General features: G+C 59.2%; 8 protein-coding genes across 8 annotated transcripts; 7 read left to right on the top strand and 1 right to left on the bottom strand.

The window, feature by feature from the left end:
* Positions 1 to 2: 2 nt before the first annotated feature.
* On the bottom strand, positions 3 to 1192 carry P884DRAFT_253603 (SYF2 splicing factor-domain-containing protein). Its single transcript, XM_069440813.1, has one exon. The coding sequence runs from the start codon at positions 1079 to 1081 to the stop codon at positions 101 to 103; it is 981 nt and encodes a 326-aa protein (XP_069301770.1). The 5' UTR covers positions 1082 to 1192; the 3' UTR covers positions 3 to 100.
* Positions 1193 to 1436: 244 nt separating this feature from the next.
* Positions 1437 to 5341, top strand: P884DRAFT_304962 (armadillo-type protein). Its single transcript, XM_069445083.1, has 2 exons — positions 1437 to 1762; positions 1871 to 5341. Exons 1-2 carry the CDS (start codon positions 1715 to 1717, stop codon positions 5201 to 5203), a joined length of 3381 nt encoding a protein of 1126 aa, XP_069301771.1. The 5' UTR covers positions 1437 to 1714; the 3' UTR covers positions 5204 to 5341.
* Positions 5342 to 6571: 1230 nt separating this feature from the next.
* On the top strand, positions 6572 to 7483 carry P884DRAFT_178524 (serine/threonine-protein kinase ppk30; the record flags this gene model as incomplete). Its single annotated transcript, XM_069437327.1, has 1 exon — positions 6572 to 7483. A coding segment is annotated over one exon (912 nt), but the record flags the coding sequence as incomplete, so codon positions are not given.
* Positions 7484 to 7598: 115 nt separating this feature from the next.
* On the top strand, positions 7599 to 10033 carry P884DRAFT_190619 (uncharacterized protein; the record flags this gene model as incomplete). Its single annotated transcript, XM_069437525.1, has 2 exons — positions 7599 to 7628; positions 7694 to 10033. 2 exons carry the CDS (start codon positions 7599 to 7601, stop codon positions 10031 to 10033), a joined length of 2370 nt encoding a protein of 789 aa, XP_069301773.1.
* A 763-nt stretch (positions 10034 to 10796) lies between these two features.
* On the top strand, positions 10797 to 12003 carry P884DRAFT_189049 (uncharacterized protein; the record flags this gene model as incomplete). The annotated part of the gene is made up of 2 exons (XM_069437407.1): positions 10797 to 11542; positions 11709 to 12003. The coding sequence occupies 2 exons, from the start codon at positions 10797 to 10799 to the stop codon at positions 12001 to 12003; spliced, it is 1041 nt and encodes a 346-aa protein (XP_069301774.1).
* Positions 12004 to 12415: 412 nt separating this feature from the next.
* On the top strand, positions 12416 to 12653 carry P884DRAFT_295887 (uncharacterized protein; the record flags this gene model as incomplete). Its single annotated transcript, XM_069444367.1, has 2 exons — positions 12416 to 12446; positions 12523 to 12653. 2 exons carry the CDS (start codon positions 12416 to 12418, stop codon positions 12651 to 12653), a joined length of 162 nt encoding a protein of 53 aa, XP_069301775.1.
* A 506-nt stretch (positions 12654 to 13159) lies between these two features.
* Positions 13160 to 15310, top strand: P884DRAFT_190257 (cytochrome P450; the record flags this gene model as incomplete). The annotated part of the gene is made up of 6 exons (XM_069437502.1): positions 13160 to 13482; positions 13591 to 13621; positions 13716 to 13863; positions 14008 to 14133; positions 14210 to 14891; positions 15118 to 15310. The coding sequence occupies 6 exons, from the start codon at positions 13160 to 13162 to the stop codon at positions 15308 to 15310; spliced, it is 1503 nt and encodes a 500-aa protein (XP_069301776.1).
* Positions 15311 to 16861: 1551 nt separating this feature from the next.
* On the top strand, positions 16862 to 18828 carry P884DRAFT_326277 (domain found in IF2B/IF5-domain-containing protein). The gene is made up of 2 exons (XM_069445472.1): positions 16862 to 17995; positions 18063 to 18828. The coding sequence occupies exons 1-2, from the start codon at positions 17006 to 17008 to the stop codon at positions 18348 to 18350; spliced, it is 1278 nt and encodes a 425-aa protein (XP_069301777.1). The 5' UTR covers positions 16862 to 17005; the 3' UTR covers positions 18351 to 18828.
* The last annotated feature ends 428 nt before the right edge of the window (positions 18829 to 19256 follow it).

A 19256-nucleotide genomic window follows, 5' to 3' on the forward strand; every position in this document is an offset into this window, starting at 1 on the left:
AGGTGTAGAATGTACAATATCTTGCGAATACCCAACCCAAACCCCAAAACTCCGTCCGCTGGCATGGCAATCGACGAACCCCGTGACAAAACCCCCCAAGCTAAACCATTGTGCCCCGCTCGAAACTCTCCCGGATCTCCGCGGTATACTTGTTGTAGAAGCGCGCCAGTTTCTGGTTGAACTGCTTGTTCTTCTCGTTGATGTACGTGACGTCGCCTCCGTCCTCCCCGTTCTTGGCCATCCGGTCCCTCCTCCTCTTGAGGGACGCCTCCTCGGCCTTGCGCAAGTCGGCCACCAGCCGATCCACGGCCGCCTTGTCCGGCTTGTGCTGCGCAAAGGCGGTGGAGTCGGCCGTGCTGAAGAAGGTCCCGTCCTTGTCGACGGCAATCATCTCTCCGTCGTCCGTTTCGACAATGTCCAGGGTCCCCGCGGCGGCGGCCTTCTCGATGGCCGCCATCTTCTCGCGCGTGTAGCGCTCCAGGTCCGGATTGCCCATGTTCCGCACCTGCCGCTTGTAGGCCTTCACGCTCTCGTGCGCGTAGTCCCTGAAGGCCGTGTCGTCGCGGTGGGCCTCCTTCTTGCGCATCCGCTTGTCCCACCGCTCGCTCTCCTCGACGGTCCAGTCCCAGGCCCGCTTGCGCTCAAAGTCCTCGCCGGCCTCTTCGACGTCGGCCTTGAGGAGCTTGTAGGAGGCGATGGCGTGCTTGCGGTTCAGGGCGGTCAGCTGGCTCGGGTCGGTGGCTAACCGTTGGGATTCCTTGGTCGCCTCCTTCATGTTCTGGTCGGCCGAGGCCTTGGCGCGCGCCTGCAGGGCGCGGAAGCGGGCAAGACGTTCTTGGGCGGCCTTGGCCGCGCTGGCCGAAGCATCAGGTGTAGCGGTGGACGATGATGATGATGATGATGCTTCGGCCGCTGCCGATGCAGGTGTCGGCGGTGATGGTGCCTTGTCGGTTGGCTGTTCGGGCGCTGCTTCTTCGGTTGGCTCGTCGCGGGCTGGCATTGGTTCGCTTTCAGCATGCTTTTCTTCTTCCACTGGCACTACGCCAGAACTTGTAGTCTTTCTCTTCTTGGCCGGAGGCATCTTGTTTTGGTTTTGGTTTTGGGGTGTAATGGAAGCCGGAAACCAGGGTATTGTTAGTCGCGGGGACTCGGGTGAAGTTGCGAGTTGACAGATTTGGGATGCGCAGCGGCTCGCGTGAAATCAGTTTGGATAACTCAAGGTGGTAGTTAGTAACCTCAGCCGCTGCAAGCGTGCTGAGTGGCCTGCCTAAGAAAGGCTAGGCGAGGGGTGGGGTCCTGCAGTGGAACCTCCCGACAACAAGGCATCAGCAACGCCAGTGGCTTGATTGCTGAGCACTCGAACTTGGTCCAGTACTTCGACGTATTACCGCTTTCCTTGCAAGGAGCTCATATAATAATATGTTTCATTTCAGTCACCGCCATCCACTATTAAGTTCAGCCTGATACTCAAAAGTAACGGACGAGAAAAAAAAATACCTGGTGGTTGACGTCACCCGAAGACCTAACTAACTGGAGAAGGCAGCATTGCTTTGCTTAAAGGTTTCCACTTTCCACCGGCTACGATACGCGCTAAGGGTTTGTAATCTGTATCGAAGGTCTCATCACAACCACATCGGGTTTGGCCTGACCAAATCTGGCTTATGAACTGCACGCCTGCGATGGTTTCGTGCCAAGGGCTTTCTCGGCCGTAACCATGGCGACGGCTCCCTCCTCAGATCAGCGGACGGAGTTCTTCCAGCAAGTCAGTCCTCGCCCGTCGCATCTCTCTGTTCCTTTCATCAGTCGACTTAGTTACTTAACCATTATTGTCAACCCGTTCAGTAATCTTGATCGCTAACTCACCCAACAGCTCAAGAAAGTCTGCGTCCCTCTTAGCCAGCTTGCTCTCGTCCCGAAAGACAAGGCTGTTGACTCCAAGGAAGTCCTCCGGTTGCTCGACTCGCTCATCAGCCTCTGGACCTTGCAAGCAGGCAGAGACGACACCATTCTGGATGACAAACTCGCCGACTACGTCTTCTTTCCGCTCTCCCACCTCCTCAAGGGTCGGGACCGGTACTCCGTGCGGGTAACCGAGACCGTCATCCGCCTGCTCCGGCTGCTCATCCAGCATGGCTGGAAAGCCAAGGCGTCCCCGCAGCTCTTCCAGCAGCTGCTGATCTTTCTCACCTTCGTCATCGGCGGCGTTCCGGGCCAGCCAAAGAAAGATGTACCCGAGGAAACCGTTATCGAGGGCTTCCGCACGCTCGCGGCCTTGGTGAGCATTGCTCAGCCGTCCCATTTCTCCGCGCCACCGTCCGAGTCCGGGTCCGAGCCCGAGTCGAAAAATGAAACGATACAGGCACTCGACCTGAGTGTCACGGTGATGCTGGAGGGGATTACCGATGGGTTGATTCCTGCGATTCAACTCGAAGCAGCGCAATGTCTACGGGCCGTCTTCACCACCATCAAGCAGCACGCCGTCCTGGCACAGGTTCTGCCCGGCACGGTCTCGGCCCTCGCTAAAGTCCTGTCTCCGCCCCAGGCGAATCAGACTCAGAGACGGGTCTTGCAGAGATCCCTCGAAGTTCTCAAATTGGTTCTCGTCACTGTGCTCGGCGACATCAAAGTTAGATCCATTCTCAGAGAGCTGCAGAGCACAGGCGAAACAGATCCCAATGTGACAGCAGAGCCGAAAAGTTCATCCTCCTCGGGACTCCTGACACCCTCCTGGCTCAAGGCGACCGCCTCCCAGCTCAAGATTGCTTTGTCGGCCGTTCTCAAGCTGCGGGCACATGAATCAGAGGACGTGCAATCCGCCCTGCACAGCTTTTGCATCACACTACTCGACGAATGCCATTCCTCCCTTGCTAACTGCCAGCTAATCCTTGTCGAGACCGCCATGATGTTGGAGGACCCAGACACCACCCAGTCACGTCTCCAAACAAGTCTTCAAGACCTTGCTAGCGTCCATCCGGAACTCGGCAACAGCATCAAGTCAGCCCTGTACAATTGGGTCACCGGCCTCCCTCGGGTCATGCAGTCGAGCGATGAGCGGGTGAGGCAGCTGGCGATCAGGAGTATTTTGAGAGGCAGCAAGCTGGCCGCCGCCCTGCACATGGATTCTTTCACGCTCGATATCGCCCTGGGGGACTCGCTCCGGGACAGTATCATTATGCTGGTCAAGGGTTCAAAAGAGCCCAAGATCGTAGACGACGCAGCGGCAGATGCATTGACAAGCAGCGGAGACCTGGTGAGGTCGGGGACGGAGCTGGCAACATACAGCCCCGTCCTCCTGAATCTGGAGGGCCAAAAGACCACAAGGATGGAGATCAACTCGCTCATATCCAACATTGGCTCCACGGCACAGCAAGTCAAAGTCGCTACGACGATGCTAAGCCACGTCCGGGACTCGGAAGGTGTCGAACGGATCGCTTCGTTGTGGCTGTCGTTTGAGCTGCTAAAGGCAACCTATGCACAATCCTCAGAACTCGATGAACTGCTCGATCTGTCCTCGTTCGGAGAATCGAGACACCAGGAGGAGGCGTTCCGGGAACTCTACGATTTTTCCGTCTCCGTCCTGGCCGCGCACTCGGACTCGGTCGAGGCGGACTGGCGGTTGGAGGCCATCGCACTGGAGGTGGCAGCATTCGCCGCCTCGCGTCTGAAGAGCGACTTCCGACCGGAGCTCATCGACGTGCTATACCCTGTCACGACGTTCCTTGGCTCGCGGGTACCGCAGCTCCGGGCGCACGCCATCACCACGCTAAACATTATCGCCGCCTCCTGCGGCTACGGGAGCGTCTCGGATCTGATTGTCGATAACGCGGACTACATGGTCAACTCTATCTCCCTCAGGCTCAACACCTTTGACATCACACCAGCCTCTACCAAAGTCCTCACCATGGTGATCCGGCTGACCGGTCCGAGGCTGTTACCCTACTTAGACGACGTCGTCGCCGCAATATTTGCCGCCCTCGACAACTACCACGGCTATCCCGCGTTTGTTGAGAGCCTATTCTCGGTCCTAACCGAGGTGGTAACGCAGGGCGTCAAGTCCGACATGCTCCTCCTCGAAGACGGCAGCACCAAATCCGTCGATCACCGAAAACGGCCACCATCATCTTCCGGAATCACGGGCATCCTGCAGACTCTCACGGCTCGCCTGGAACGCGAGGAACGCTCACGCAAAGAACGAGAGGAAACGGAATTCATCCCGCACCCCAAGCAGCCGTGGGGTCCCACCAAAGACGAGGCCAGCTCCCTGCTCGACAAACTCACTAACCCCGACGCCGATGCCGGCGCGGACGACGATGCCGACGCCGAACAAGCCAAGGGCGTGTCCGAAACCGACCGGAACACCCCCGACGACAAGTCCAAGACGCCGACCTACGCCCTCCTCAGCCAGATCGTCTCGCTGACCCAGCACCACCTGACCTCGCCGACGCCGACCCTGCGCAAGTCCCTGCTGGACCTCGTCGCGACGGCGGGGCCGGCCCTGGCGCCCGACGAGAACGCCTTCCTGCCCCTCGTGCACGCCGTCTGGCCCGTCGTGCTAGCGCGCCTGCGGGACCCGGAGCCGTTCGTCGCCGTGGCCGCGTGCCGCGCGATGGCGGCGCTCTGCCGAGCCGCGGGCGACTTCCTCTCCAGCCGGTTCCGCAGCGAGTGGTCGGGTGGGGCCGGGTCGCTGAGCGGGTGGATTCGGAAGGTCAAGGAGGAGGCCATGGCGAGGAGGCGGCGCGGGGCGGGGAGGGCGCTTCCCTCTCCCGCCAGTGGTGGTGATGCTGGGAGGAAGGGGTTTGGGATCGCGGATGGAGGGGGGATATTAGTACCCACCAGGGACGGTGTGGACGGGGAGGGGATGAGGATGGTGGAAAGCACGTCGTCCTCCTCGGGCGGTGCGCTGGGCCGGTTCGCGCAGGCGTCGCAGGTGTGGGAGGCCGCGGTGGGGCTGCTCACGGCCATAGTTGCGTACGTCAGGGTAGAGGACGACATGTTTGATGACATACTGGGGCTGGTGGTGGATGTGCTACCGCAGCATGGCGAGCTGAAGGAGGCGCTGGAGACGATCAACTCTGATGCCGTCTGGCTGGCGCTGTACGAGCGGGGGATGGTCCGGGGACGGGCGACGCCGGTCGTGGAGGGGCTCGACTTTCGGTTCGCGAGCGTCGAGGGCGGCCAAGCAGTGCAGGTAGGGGGTAGCTAGTTTCTGTGGACATATCGTACGTGATTCTGTTCTACGCCGACGCGGGCCATCTGATGGCACGGGGTCTGGCGTTCAGGTCACACTCTTTGTAGGGGAGGTAAGGCGGCCAGCTGACTAGGTACCCCGCTCCCGTCCGTTCAAGCCGTCATTCAGCCTAGCCCACAGGCGCAACATGCCATGGAGGTCTATCTCGACTAGGACGCGTCAAGGGAAAAACATCCGGGCCGAGCCTCTCCCTGAGCCCGAACAAAAAACCACGAATAGATTCCCACCTGGATGGTCATAAGGGTACCAGAACACCGTCCGCCCGACCTTCCAACGAACTCCCAGCCGCTCATCCGATTTCCGATGGCAAATAGTGAACCTACAACGAGGCAGACGGCGCAGGGAACTGCCATGGGGAGCACGGCAATCCAACCCGAGGTGCTCACTTGGATATTAACGGCTCCGCCCAAGTTGGATCCGCACTATTTCGCGTGTACCACATGTGTATTTGAGGTTGCGCCGGTTGCCGTCCTCATCCTTCACTGCTCGCTCTAAAATAATACCCTTCTGTTTCAGCACTTCTGGGCATCCTTCCTGGCTCCTGGCCCGCTTCTATCCTCTGCTGAAAATTTCTTGTCTCATACGGAGCAGAATTCATCGCTAGGACGGAAAAGGTGGCGCTGCGCATCTTGGGAACAAAGCCTGAATCTCGCCTCGTTTTCTCTTTTAAGCAAAATAAGCGCTGTGGGATTCGTAAGTTTAGGCAGACATGAAATAGATTCAATGTACGGAATATGAAGTGTCAACCGAGGTTCAGATGGAAGGCGTGTCCAAACCACAGCTGGGCGTCACCTTCCAGGTCGGTGCCTGAAAGCTTGACGTTGGCTTCAATCAGCCGAATTCACCGCTCAGCGCAGTGGGTCGAACTAGTCCAAACCGTGAAAGCCAGCTGGCCCCACTTGGCCAGCGCAGGGTGTCGGCCGCATGGTACTGCGTACGGTAGCGTGCCTGGCATGGTTAGACGGTGAACCGTGAAACTCAGCCTCTGGCCCGAGACTGCTCGTCGTCATTCCGCGTCCCCTCCGACTTCCAATCGCGTCTTTTCTCTCCAAGTCGTTCGAGGTCTACGGCCATGCATCCTGTATTGTGAGTCGAATTCCCCGAACGACGACGCTCTCTTCGATGACTTGAGCCCGCCTCCCGCTTCCGCCTCTCAAGTCATTCTTCTCCCCTTTCCGTCTCTCCTCCGACCCTCCCCCCCCTTTTTTTTTTTAGGTATCGCACCCGATTTCTCGCGCCTGCGCCCCGATCATACCCACACAACGACGCCGTCGACATCGGACATTTCCCGCACTTGTCGCAGATACGAGATAGCGTTTGCAGATGGCGTCGTACGGTCAGGCGGTGCCCGCAGTGGCGCCTCGGCCCGCAAACTACGGGGCGCCCTACGCCGCCCCCGCGCCGGGGGCTTCTGGCGCCCCAGCCGGTACTTTCGCGCCCGGGACTAGGATCCAGGTGGGAAACCATCGGGTAGTGATCCAGAAGTACCTCTCTGAGGGCGGGTTCGCACACGTCTACCTGGTCAAACTGCCGGCGCCCGTCAACGGGACAGACCAGGCCGTTTTGAAGCGGGTCGCCGTTCCCGACAAGGAGGCTCTGCGGGGGATGCGCACCGAGGTTGAGACCATGAAAAGACTCAAGGGCCACCGAGCCATCGTCACCTACATTGATTCGCACGCCTCGGAGCTGCGGGGCGGCGGCTACGAGGTCTTCCTGCTCATGGAGTACTGCAACGGCGGCGGCCTGATCGACTTCATGAACACGCGCCTTCAACACCGTCTGACGGAGCCCGAGATCCTCCACATCTTCGCCGACGTCGCCGAGGGCGTCGCTTGCATGCACTACCTGCGCCCCCCGCTATTGCACCGCGACCTGAAGGTCGAGAACGTGCTCATCACCGTCGTCGGTTCCGCCCGCAAGTTCAAGCTCTGCGACTTTGGTTCCGCCGCCCCCCCACGCCCCGCTCCCACCACTCCCGCCGAGTGCCGTGCCACGGACGAGGACGTGCAGAGGCACACTACTATGCAGTACCGGAGTCCCGAGATGGTCGACGTCTACAGGAAGCAACCCATCGACGAGAAGTCCGACATATGGGCGCTCGGCGTCCTGCTGTACAAGCTGTGCTACTACACGACCCCGTTCGAGGACCAGGGTCAGCTCGCCATTCTCAACGCGAGCTACAGGTTCCCCAGCCACCCCGTCTTCTCTGATAGACTGAAGGGGCTCATAGGTAAGCATGCACGGCATAAACGTTGCGTCGCTTGGTTGCTGATGATGAGCAGCGTGGATGCTGCAAGAGAACCCGCAGGCAAGGCCCAACATCTACCAGGTACTCCGTGAGGCTTGCGGCATGCAAGGTCGGGAGCTTCCCATCAAAGATGTGAGTGGTGGTGGAAAGACGTCAGATGATATTAGACCACGAACCGCAAGACTAACCCCTTCTAGATATACTCGAGCAGGTCACAACCGGACTTCCACCGGCACGACCAGCCTCTCCCCGAGCCCCACGGACCCAAGTCGCCGCCTTCCGTGGGCGCTGTCTTCTCCCCACAGACAACGCAGCCCCAGCAGGTCATTCCCGAGGTCGAGCGCATGCGCCGGGGTAGGCTACCCGCCGCCCACTCGCCGCAACCGAACAAGCCTAGTCCCTCTCCTGGCAAGGTTACCGACGGCGACCCCTTCGCTGCTCTCGATGCCAGGGGTCCCATAAAAGGCGGAGACGAACTGTCGTCCAGGTTTCCCACTCTGGACCAGTTCACCCTCCTGCACGACCAGGGGCGTAAGTTCGAATTCGACGACAGCCTTGCCAACCCTCCACAGCAGCCAAAGGACTTGTCCCAGAAGGTGGCCGAAAGATTAGCGGACGAGGCTTTCCAGGTGAAACCTCCTTCGTCATCTGCTCCTGCCGTGCCGAGCCCGAGGCAGTCTGCCGATTTTAGCAGAGCAAGTCCGTCGGTCATGTCCCCTCCCCTGAAACCCGCCAGTGCTCCTTTGAAACAGCCCGAAGTTAGCCGTGCGTCGGCCATCATCTCGAGCACGCCCGAGCTACAGGCCCTCTCTTTACAAACGTCGCAGCTGCCTCCGAAACCCGTGATGGTGTCGACAGGCACGATGACGTCCCCGATCCTAGAGCAAGCGCCCGTGCCTCCCCAATTCCAACGGTATCCGCCTAATGAGCGGCACCGAGCAGTCAGTCTCCCACGGGTATCTGCTACGAACCAGACCTCGCTACCGCCTGGGGAAGCGGGGGTTTCTCGGACCCCCTCGTTCCACGGCGCGGCAGCCCAGCAGACTCACGTGCGTCACCCTTCCTCCTCAAGGCCATCGTTAGAAGGCAGGCGGCCCAGCTTGGAGCAACTGGAGCCGGCCGGGCCAAAGTCGCGGCTCGCCATGAGACCGAGGCCCGTCAGCACACACCTCGAGTCCAACCTCGACTTCCTGCGCGAGCAGGAGTCGAGGTCGAAGTCTCCAGCATTGCCGTCGCCGAGGCATTCGTTGGAGCGGAGCCTGCCCCCGAGCCCGGTCGAAGACACCAACATCGAATCCAACGTCGACTTCCTCCGCGCGATGGAGGATTCGGAATCGAAGAAGAAGGACAAGGGCGCAAAGCATCATATCAAGCGAGCCAGCCTCTCGTCTCTTGGTGCTGGCACCAAGAACATCCTTGCCGGCAAGTTCGGCGACGCCTTCAAGCGGTTCGAAGGCAACGCGAGCGGGCCGTCCGCGCAACGCACCCCTTCTCCCCTCAAAGACCACGACCGCCTCCAGCTCACGCCCATTGCCGGCTCCGAAGCGACTGACGGCCGCAGCGACGACGGCCAGCCGCCAGACTGGGAAGACCTGACGCCCGAGATGCGCCGCGAGCAGGAGGCGCGCATGCTGGCGCAGGAAGAAGCCCGCGTGGCCGCCGCCCAGGCCGAGTACCGACAGCGCGTCAGCCAACGTGGCGGCGCCGGCGGCCCGCCGATCCCTCCACCCAAGAGCATCGGCGGCGTCTCGCGTGTCACATCGATCCAGAACAAGGTCCAGAGCCTCCTGGAAGAGAGCACCCGTTCGTCGGCGAGTGTGTCGCGCACCGCACAGGGGTACGGGCATTACACGGATGCTGCCGCTGCCGCTTCCGCTTCCGCTAAGCAGTCCGGGAATGAGGGTGGCGGAAAGCCGACTGTGCCACGGAAACCGGCCACCGGCCTCGGGCAACAGCAGGTCACTGGCGGACAGCAGCAGCAGCAGCAGCAGCAACAACAACAACAACAACAACAACAGCCACGACCACAGCCGGCGTCGTCATCGTCTGTCGTGGAACCCTCTATCACGGGCCGCACTGCCGCTCCGATTACCGCCTCGTCGACCGCGGGAAACAGGCCCCTGGCCCCGCCGAAGCCGACGCACCTAAACAAAGCCCTTCCCACCGTCACCGGCGGAGGCCGGCCGCCGTCGCCGACGAAACAGGCGCCGCTGGTGCCGAACGTTAGCTCCAGGGGGGCTTCTGCTGCTGGTAGTGGTGGTGCCGGCGGCGGCGTTGGCAGCATCTCGTCAACCCTGATCCGGAGCGGGCCTCTCGGGGGAGGCGGTGCGGGCACTTCCGGGACGACCGAGGCGCTCCTGGCGGTGGATCTCCCCGGCGGACAAGGGTCTGCGCTGCTCAGCATGACGGCCGCGGAAAGGGACGACTACATTCGGGACTTCCAGAGGCGGTTTCCAAGTCTGGGGGCCATCGAGATGGTGGAGCGGGATCTGGCGGCCGAGGATACGGGGGCCGGTATTGGTAGCGGGAGGAGATGAGATGTGTTTTGGTCACTGCGTGCTGGGTGGGGGATAAGATGACTCTGGATGGAGGCAGAGGAGGTGTACTTTTTGAGCTCAACCTCTTAGGCTGTGAGAGAGCATAACTTGGAATAATAATAGACTAGTCTCCCACTGGGCGGGTGGTGTTAACGAACGGGATAGGGGGTGGTAGACCCGGTCAAAGGGGGGAGGAGGGGTTACGGTCGATCGTCGTTGGCACGAGAGCCGGCGTGGGATTCATCTTGCTAGACGGTACGGTACAGTACCAACATTACAGCCACGGGCACATAGGAATCGACTTGCCGGCAATGTCCGGTTCTCCCTGCGTGTTTGTTTGGGCGGCTTTCATCCTTTGCATTGGTCTGAAGGCTCGGCGGTGTTGACTCGAGCTTGCATCATGCGAACGATTTTGTAGTTACTGTTTAGGTTTAATATTGGGGGGGGGGGGGTGGTTTGGAACGTATGTACGGAGTACTATGAAAGCTGCCTGCCTATCAGCTTGATTTACCGCGCCCCGCAGTTCTCACATCGGCTTACAGTGCCTGTAGAATATCAGGTTGAATATTTCACACCGGGGATATAAGAGAATCCTAAACGCTAAACGACAAGTAAATACCCACTCAGCTCTCCGCCGCCCATACAGGTTCGCCTTCCTCGACTTTCGAAAGCACACGCAACCCACCAACATATTTTTCCCAAGCCCTTCTTTTTTGAGAAACCCATTTGCCTCTTGAGATCCCGTCTCCCTCGTCCGCCCAAGATGCCCATCACAACTAACCGACCGGTTCCCGCTCCTTATCCCGTCAGAGTTCACCATTACCTCCCGTCGTCATCATCCTCGTCTTCCTCGCCCGCCCCGCGCCCGGTCCAAACCTACGAGCACCTCATTTCTTCGCCATCATCATCATCATCATCATCGTCAACAACAACAACAACGTCAGCGGCCCAACCGCCGCGAAACGCCCTCGTCTTCATCGGCGGCCTGGGCGACGGCCCGCACACGATCCCCTACGTCCGGAGACTGGCCGAGCACCTCGCCGGGGCGGGCTCGTACGCGGTGTTCGAGGCGCGGCTGTCGAGCGCGTTCTGCGGGTACGGGCACGCGTCGCTCGCGCAGGACGCCCGCGAGATCGCCGACCTCGTCCGCTACCTCCGCCGCGGCGGCCCGGGCGTGGACAAGGTGGTGCTCATGGGCCACAGCACGGGGTGTCAGGACTGCCTCGAGTACGCGGTGCGGGCGGGGTACGCGGCGGCGGGGAAGAAGGAGGGCGAGGAGGAGGAGGAGGAGACGTGGGTGGACGGGCTGGTGCTGCAGGGCCCCGTGTCGGACCGGGAGGCGGTCCGGCTGTCGGAGGACGGAGCGGAGGTGGAGCGGTCGCTGAGGGTCGCGGAGGAGATGGTCAGGGAGGGGAAGGGAGGGGAGGTGATGGAGAAGGAGGTGATGCCGAAGGGCTGGAGGGGCACCCCCGTCACTGCGTACCGGTGGGCTTCGCTGGTCGGGGTTGGGTGAGTTTTTGCTCTCTCTCTTTTTTTTTTTTTTTCCTTTCTCATCTCCTTTCTTTCTTTCTTTTTTTGTTCTATTTACTTTCTGATTTGCCGATGTATTAGATCTACACTTCTGCGCGTGTCCTCGCTCCCCTTCGACCTCAGATGGCTAATCATGTTTGCAAAGCGGCGACGACGACTACTTCTCGTCGGACCTTCCCGACAGCAAGCTAGAGGAAATCTGGGGCAAGCTGAAGCAGCCCGTCCTGATTGTTCCTTCCGAGAAGGATGAATGGGTGTCTCCAGAGGCCGACGTCACGGGCTTGGTCAACAAGTGGAAGAGCTTCTGCAAACCGGGCATTGCGAGCGACCTCAGTGGGCTTATCCCCGGCGCAAACCACCGGGTGGACAACGAGGCCGGGCAGCAGTGGCTTTTTGACCGCGTGGCCCGGTTCTTGGCTCAGCTCGGGGAGACAAGGTGAGAGACGGTATATTACGGATCACATATAACTACGGAGTAGACGGGGAGAAGTCGAGTCGGCCGGATCTCGCGGGACTCGGCGATCGGGGAATTCCGAGATACGAGCGTAGTGTAATGTAATGCGTGTAATTAGTTACACGACCCCGCCGACGTGGTCCGCCGAGCCCCGCTGCTATCGGCGACAGTGATAGCGTGGACCCTCCGAAGGGTATCCAATCGGCGACTGGTAACTATCCCGCATTACTCTACCAAACGGAAGGGGAGAACGTTGCTATATCACTAATCACTAGTGCGTGGCCTGCTCGTTTAGGCCACTCCATCGGTTCCAGAAATCGCGTCGAGCTGAGAGATTCGCATCTGTTTTTAGGCCGCTCCTTCCCACACAGCAACTCTTCCAAGGCTAATCTCTCACCATGTGCATGAGCGCAATTTGCTCGACCTGCAGTAAGTGCCTCTCTCGACTTCCACCCCTGTTGTGCACGTTGCACTTTTGCAGACGTCCCGTGCTCACACTCCGCAGAGAAGCAGACCTGGCGCGGCTGCGGCAACCACGTGGCCTCCGTCTTTGCAAACGTGCCCGAGGAGCAGTGGTGCACCTGCGAGCCCAAGGTTGAGAAGGACGGCAAGGAGTACCCGCCGCCGGCAAGATAACTCTCGGAGGGTCGATACAAGTTACATACATATGATATGCACTGAACAGATTGAATTGCCAGCGAGTCGCGCGTAAATAAGGGTACCGAGAGCCTTTTCCGTGTCGAGCTATCGAGAATCCGGCCTCCGAATCCAATTCCTGTATCTCAAAAGACCGCCCTGGACTATCACAGCAGATGTGATATCCATATAGTGATATCCATATATATATATATCTACGTGTACTATCGCGTTGGTCACCTGTAGACCCGACCCAACCCGACCCAACCCAGGCCCTGCCAGCCCCGGACATCCGGCACTGATACCGGCGCTGCGGGCCCGTGCACCCCGGATTACCCCTCCGGGACTACGTCAACCCTAGCAGACCATCCCTGTGGCCCTCCATGGGCCACCCCAAAAGGCTAGCTAATAAGCATCTCGTCCGTGACCGGAGGAACATCACGTCGTCATGGTTATTGTTGCCGCTGTTGTTGTTGTTGGATATACGGACCACCTCGGCAGTCATGATGCTCTCCCCGTTCCTCCTCTCCTTCGCTCTCGTACTCCTTGCCGTCCACGCCCTCCAAAGGGCCCTCACCTCGCCGCTGAACAAGATCCCCGGGCCGTGGTATGCCAGGTTCACGACGCTGGTCCTGAAGTGGCATGAGTTCAGGGCCAATCGGACACGCTATGTCCACGCCATGCACCTCAAGTACGGGTCTGCAGTCCGCATCGCCCCGAACGAGGTCGTCTTTGCCTCGGCCGCCGCCGTCAAGGAGATCTACTGCTCTGGGGGCAGCGGTTATGATAAGACCGACTTCTATGACATGTTTAAGATTTACGGGAGAAGGTAAGCGGTCCGGTCCAGGTCACCCAGAAGGGGAAGGGGGGGGGGGAGAAGGGGGGAATGAAGAGCGACAGGTTTGGGGACCTGGGACTGATTGGAACCTCCCTATAGAACCATGTTTACCACCCTGAATAAGGACGATGTGAGCCAATTCCTTTCCTCCAAACCCCCAACCTTACCAATGTTGGAAGGTAGTCTATCTGGCACGGAACCTAACGTCTCGGGCCTGCTGGCAGCATGCAAAGAGGAAGCGGATCCTTGCCGACCGCTACGCCAATACGAACATTGTTCGCTCACCATCCCTCGATGGCATCGCCAACCGTGCGAGCAAATTCGTTCAGAGGTGCTTCCGGTCCATGGGCGGAAGCGTTGATATCTATGTGCGTCTGCTCCTCTGCGACGAGTACGGCATCAGAGATACTGACACTGGGGGGCCGCTGTAGCTTGGTTGGTTACCTGTTCGCCAGAGAAAAGTGAACAACCTTTGTGTGTTGTCCGCGTCTAACCCGGCCGTGCGCGCTCACCCAGGCCTGCACTCGTACGCTTTCGATTGTATCACGCATCACCTCTTCCACCCCAACGGGACAGACTCGCTGCTGAGCAGCAAGGACGAGGAGATCATGCGCGAGGTAACCTTTGACGACAGCCTGCAGAGTAAGTCCGAGCCCGGGATTGGTTATCTGGCCCCCTTCCTCCGCAGCCCGAACCACTGACAGTCAATCCCTTATAGACCGCTTGTTCCAACACTACTGGCCGACCGCACACAAGCTGTTTGGCGGCATCCTGTACCGCTTCGCGAAGCCGCGGGAGACGCCGCTGGCCGACGACTTCGTGCTCGACACGTGTGCGCGGACCGACGCGGCGCCATTCACGCTGCTCAACCGCCTGAAGGGTCCCAGCTCGGGCCTCGACGACCTGGACGTCGCGGCCGAGTGCCTCGACCACATGGCCGCCGGCATCGACACCACCGGCGACGCCCTGTGCTTCCTCATGTGGGAGCTCTCCCAGCCGTCGTCGATGCACCGCCAGAGGAAGCTGCAGGAGGAGCTCGCCGCCGCCGCCGCCGCCGCTTCCTCCTCGCATCCGGGCGCGGGCGCGGGCCCGGGCGCGAGCCTCGACCGGCTGCCCTACCTCGACGCCGTCGTCATGGAGGGCCTGCGCTGCTTCCCCGCCATCCCCATGTCCCTGCCGCGCTCCGTGCCCGCCGGCGGCCGCACCGTCGACGGCTTCTTCCTGCCCGCCGGCACCACCGTCGGCTGCCAGGCCTACTCGGTCCACAGGATCGACCAGTCCGTCTTCCCCCGCCCGGATGCCTTCGAGCCCGAGCGATGGCTCGAGCCCGAGGGCGACGCCGAGAGGAAGCGGCTCTTCTTTGCCTTTGCCAATGGCGGGAGGGGCTGTGTTGGCAAGCAGTACGTAGTTTCCGTCCCTTTCTCTCCCGCCCCCCCCCCCCCCCCGGGGATTTGTGATGCTGTGGCGAACAACGAGACGTGCTGGTTACGAGTATTCTTTTATCTTTCTTTTCGTTTCTTTCATTTTCTTTTCTTCATTTCGTTTCTTTCTTTCCTTTTATTTTTTCCTCCATTTTCCTGGTTAATTGTTTTGTTTGTTTAATTGCTGACGTTCATTGCACGGCAGCCTGGCACTCGCCGAGATGAAGATGCTACTCCGGGCCGTCTACTCCACCTTTACTACGCTTCCCGACGCGAGCATGACGGCCGAAGAAATGGACATGTCGGATCAGCTGATCTCGTCGCGCCCGGCCGGTCAGCGGTGCCTGCTGCGCTTTGTTCCCTTGGATGCAGCGGGTGGAAAGTCTGAAAAAGCATGAGCCCAGACCGACAGTGCTTCTGTAGGTCAGGCCCTGCCAGCTGGTCAACAACCGGGGCGGTCACAGCAACCTTATTAGCACTCCTCCCTCCCTGCAGTGGTGTCCTGCCACAACCCCCGCGGGCGCCGGACCGGCCGGCTTCTGCCGTGATTTTGCCGCCCTGGAACCCGAGTCGAACCTCGCCCGACCACTAACTTATTTTTTAACCGAATGCATATCTGGCCCAACCGAGCCTAACAGGTGGTGCTCAAATCGTGAGGTGCTTGCGGGTTGCGAAAGAGCCCCGCGAAACTTAATCTGGCTTTTTAGACACATGTTAAACGGCGCCCAGACGACCGATAACCTGATGATGTCTTGGGACCCGATTTCTCCTCGCCCAACCAGCTCGGCACTGACCCGCTCTGTTTCAAATTCGGGTTTGGGGTTCCTTGAGCCCACTGTGGCACATAGCAAGCAGGGCCGCGTCTACGGAATACACTGTGAACGTACTCTGTATGTATGTCGGTATGTATGTACCTTATGTACATACATACCATGCATGTAGATGCATACCAGTTGGTAGACGGTGCGTTTTGAAGCGGATCCGTCGGGATTGCTCCGGAGGATTGGGCCTACTCTTGTAGATAGATACGTGCTTTCAAAACGACCGTTTAAGAGCCCGGCCGCCGGTGGTCAAGCAGGCCAAAAAATTATGCGTTCGGACTCTCTCTCGCACGACCACGCGCATCCAGTCGTCGTAAAGGCCGAGTCATAACGAGCGGAGTCCTGGGGCAAACTCCGTAATTACCCCTGCGAGCCCCATTAGGCTCTGCAGCCCCAACGGGCGATGGGGCAACGAAGGCCCGGACTTTAGCGCGGTTGCCTCAGGCCTAGCCCCGCCGGTCGTTCCTGATTCCACTCGCCTTTTTCTCCACCAAGCTTTCTCGGAATTCTCCCACGCTTTTTTCTCTTTCTGCACTGTTTGAAAACTTCCTCTGACAAACCAACATATCTCCGCAATCTGTCGAGAGAAAATAAATTTAAACCAGCCATCCCTCCCCGTACCTTATCATTCTCCGGGCTCTGTAACAGCGAACCCGCAGATCGCATACTGCCCTTAGCATTCCGCATCCTCTACTGCTGCGTCCGTCTCTGGGCAGTGTGAAAGAACCCTCCACCGGTTCCACCCCGAACTGCTCTCTCCGCATCGCTCGAAACTCCGAACAACCCACGAGCAAAAATCTGCATCTGACCGGCCCTCACGCACCGAGTTTCCGCGACCACTCCGCTATCAACCCGGCTACGCCGACACCAAATACAACACCCAGCTTCGATACGCAGCAAAGCGTTGTTTATGTATCAGCACGAAGAGGACACCGTCTTCCGACACAATCCCCCGCTCGAGCTGCGTCCATTTCGCATAGCGCGGAAACCTTGTAGTCCCAACAGTTCCGACGGTTGAAGGACCTCCGAGTCGTCGTCTTCCAGCGTTAAATGCACGCCACCGACTGCCGCCAGGTCTACCCTATGTCCACGCCTCTCGCACCGTACTGACGCCTCCGTCCCGCTACGCCTCTCGAAACCTCTCGTCAAGAGCCTCTCGCCTTGCTTAGAGTTCTGCCTGCTCTCGCAACGCCCTCAGAACGCACGCCAGATCCAAGATCTCTCGTCCACGCCGAGTAACCAGTCCACCAGTCCTCGTCCAACACCGCAACCATGGCTGCCCTCGTCAACGTCCGTCGCGATGTCAGCGACCCTTTCTATCGCTACAAGATGGAGCGCCTCCAGACCAAGATTGAAGGCAAGGGCAACGGTATCAAGACCGTCGTCGTCAACCTGAGCAGCGTCGCGCAATCGCTAGCTCGCCCGGGCTCCTACCTGATCAAGTACTTCGGCTTCGAGCTCGGCGCCCAGACCAACCTCGACCCCGCCGATGATCGCTGGATCATCAACGGCGCCCACGAGGCCAGCAAGCTTCAGGAGCTCCTCGACGGCTTCATCACCAAGTTCGTCCTCTGCAAGAAGTGCAAGAACCCCGAGACCGACGTCCACATCAAGGACGGTCGCATCCTGCTCGACTGCAAGGCCTGCGGCCAGCGCTCCGACGTTGACTTGCGCCTGAAGCTCAGCGGCTTCATGCTCAAGAACGTGCCCAAGAAGACCAAGAAGGACAAGGCGGAGCGCCGTGCTGCCCGCAAGGCCAAGCAGAACGGCAAGACCGAGGAGAACGGTTCCGGAGGCGACGAGAACTCGGACCAGGCTACCCCGCCGGCGGACCACAAGGGCATCGAGAGCGACGACGACGCCCTGACCCGCAAGATCAAGAGCGAGGCCCACGTTCTCGAGAACAAGGAGGTCGAGGTCAAGGACGACGAATGGGCTGTGGACATGAGCGAAGAGGCCGTCAGGGCCCGCCAGCAGCAACTCCCCGGCGAGTTCAAGCAGAAGCTCGCCCTCAACGGCGACGAGGAGGACGAAGAGGGCGAGGGCGGTGGCAACACCGTCTACGACCAGCTGGGCACCTGGATCCAGGAGGAGGCCGAGAAGAAGGGCGGCATTAACAACGTTGAAGATATCGACATCTACGTCAAGGCAAAGGAGCTGGGCATCGAGGCCAAGCACCGCACCATCCTCGTCTTGGTGCAGACCATCTTCGACGAGAACGTCACCAGCCAGATCAGCAAGCGTGCTCCGATGCTGAAGAAGGTACGTTGCTAATTTAAATCTTGTCTATCTCACGATACCGTGCGCGCGACATGCTAACTAGATGCAGATGATCACGTCTGAGCGTCATGAAAAGGCCCTCCTCGGCGGCACCGAGCGTCTCATCGGCCATCTCAGCGGCGAGCACCCGGAAATGTTCGACAAGGTTGTCAAGATTCTGCAGCTCTACTACCACCACGACCTCGTTTCCGAGGAGGTCGTCACCAAGTGGGGTTCCAAGGCTTCCAAGAAGTATGTCGACCTGTCCATCTCCAAGAAGGTCCGCAAGGCCGCCGAGCCCTTCATCAGGTGGCTTCAGGAGGCCGAGGAGGAGTCCGACGAGGACGACGACGAGTAAGCCCGGGGCTACATATCTCGGTACCCGATCCGGTCCGTTTATGTTAGGGGTTCCTTGATGCATCCAGATTGCTATTTTGCATTTCCGTCTGCTTTGTGCAGTGAGGAGGTTCGAAGGGGATTCATAAGACTCGCCTCTCTTGATCATGGCTTGAATCTTGAATCTTGCAGTTGTCCTAGCAAAAGTTGACTATCGAGTGTTCGGCTCACAGCACGGATGGTTCACAGAAAAGGCTTTTTTCTGTCTGCTAGTTTGCTTTTGCTGTTGTGGAGGACTTGCTTATTCATACAATCCCACTCACTCTTGCATAACAATTTGAGTATTCCCGTTCCTGCTGCTGCATGTTATGTTGGTTAAACGTGCACCTGGCGCCCCGAGTTACCTCTCCTGCTGGATTAGGTTTTCCTTGGGATGCAACTCGAACTTGTCGAGCTTAGGTATTTTAAAGACAGACTTGCACTTGATGCGTATCAATCTCATGCCAATCTCTTGCCATTGTCTCTAGGAGCAATGAGAACTCGTGCCGTGCTCCTGCTCGTGCTCGTCGATGCTGCGTACGACCCGCAGAAACAAGGTCCTCCTCCAATTACTAGTAACGCGATAATTATTAGTCTTGATGCCGGCCGCGGGACGCGGCCTTTCCCTTGCGCGTCTTCGAGGACTCCGTCCGGAAAGAACTAAGGAGCTTGCTCGGTCTCGGGGGGAATGTGTGTATAGCAACATACTATCCGCCCATACAGCAAAAAACGAAGAGTTGAGCAATGCCCTCCGGTCCCCAGCAATAACATTTCCCACGTGGCAGTCTCGGCCAACCCTTTGACCTTTCTTCTCACACACACATTCCCTCCACCAAGCCTCCCCCCGAATTACAGGAGTCGTGTTTCCCAGTGTAGACCCAGATTCAGT

This window comes from Thermothelomyces heterothallicus (genome assembly GCF_042370625.1).
Source record: "Thermothelomyces heterothallicus CBS 202.75 unplaced genomic scaffold P884_scaffold_1, whole genome shotgun sequence".
Lineage (NCBI taxonomy): Eukaryota > Fungi > Ascomycota > Sordariomycetes > Sordariales > Chaetomiaceae > Thermothelomyces > Thermothelomyces heterothallicus.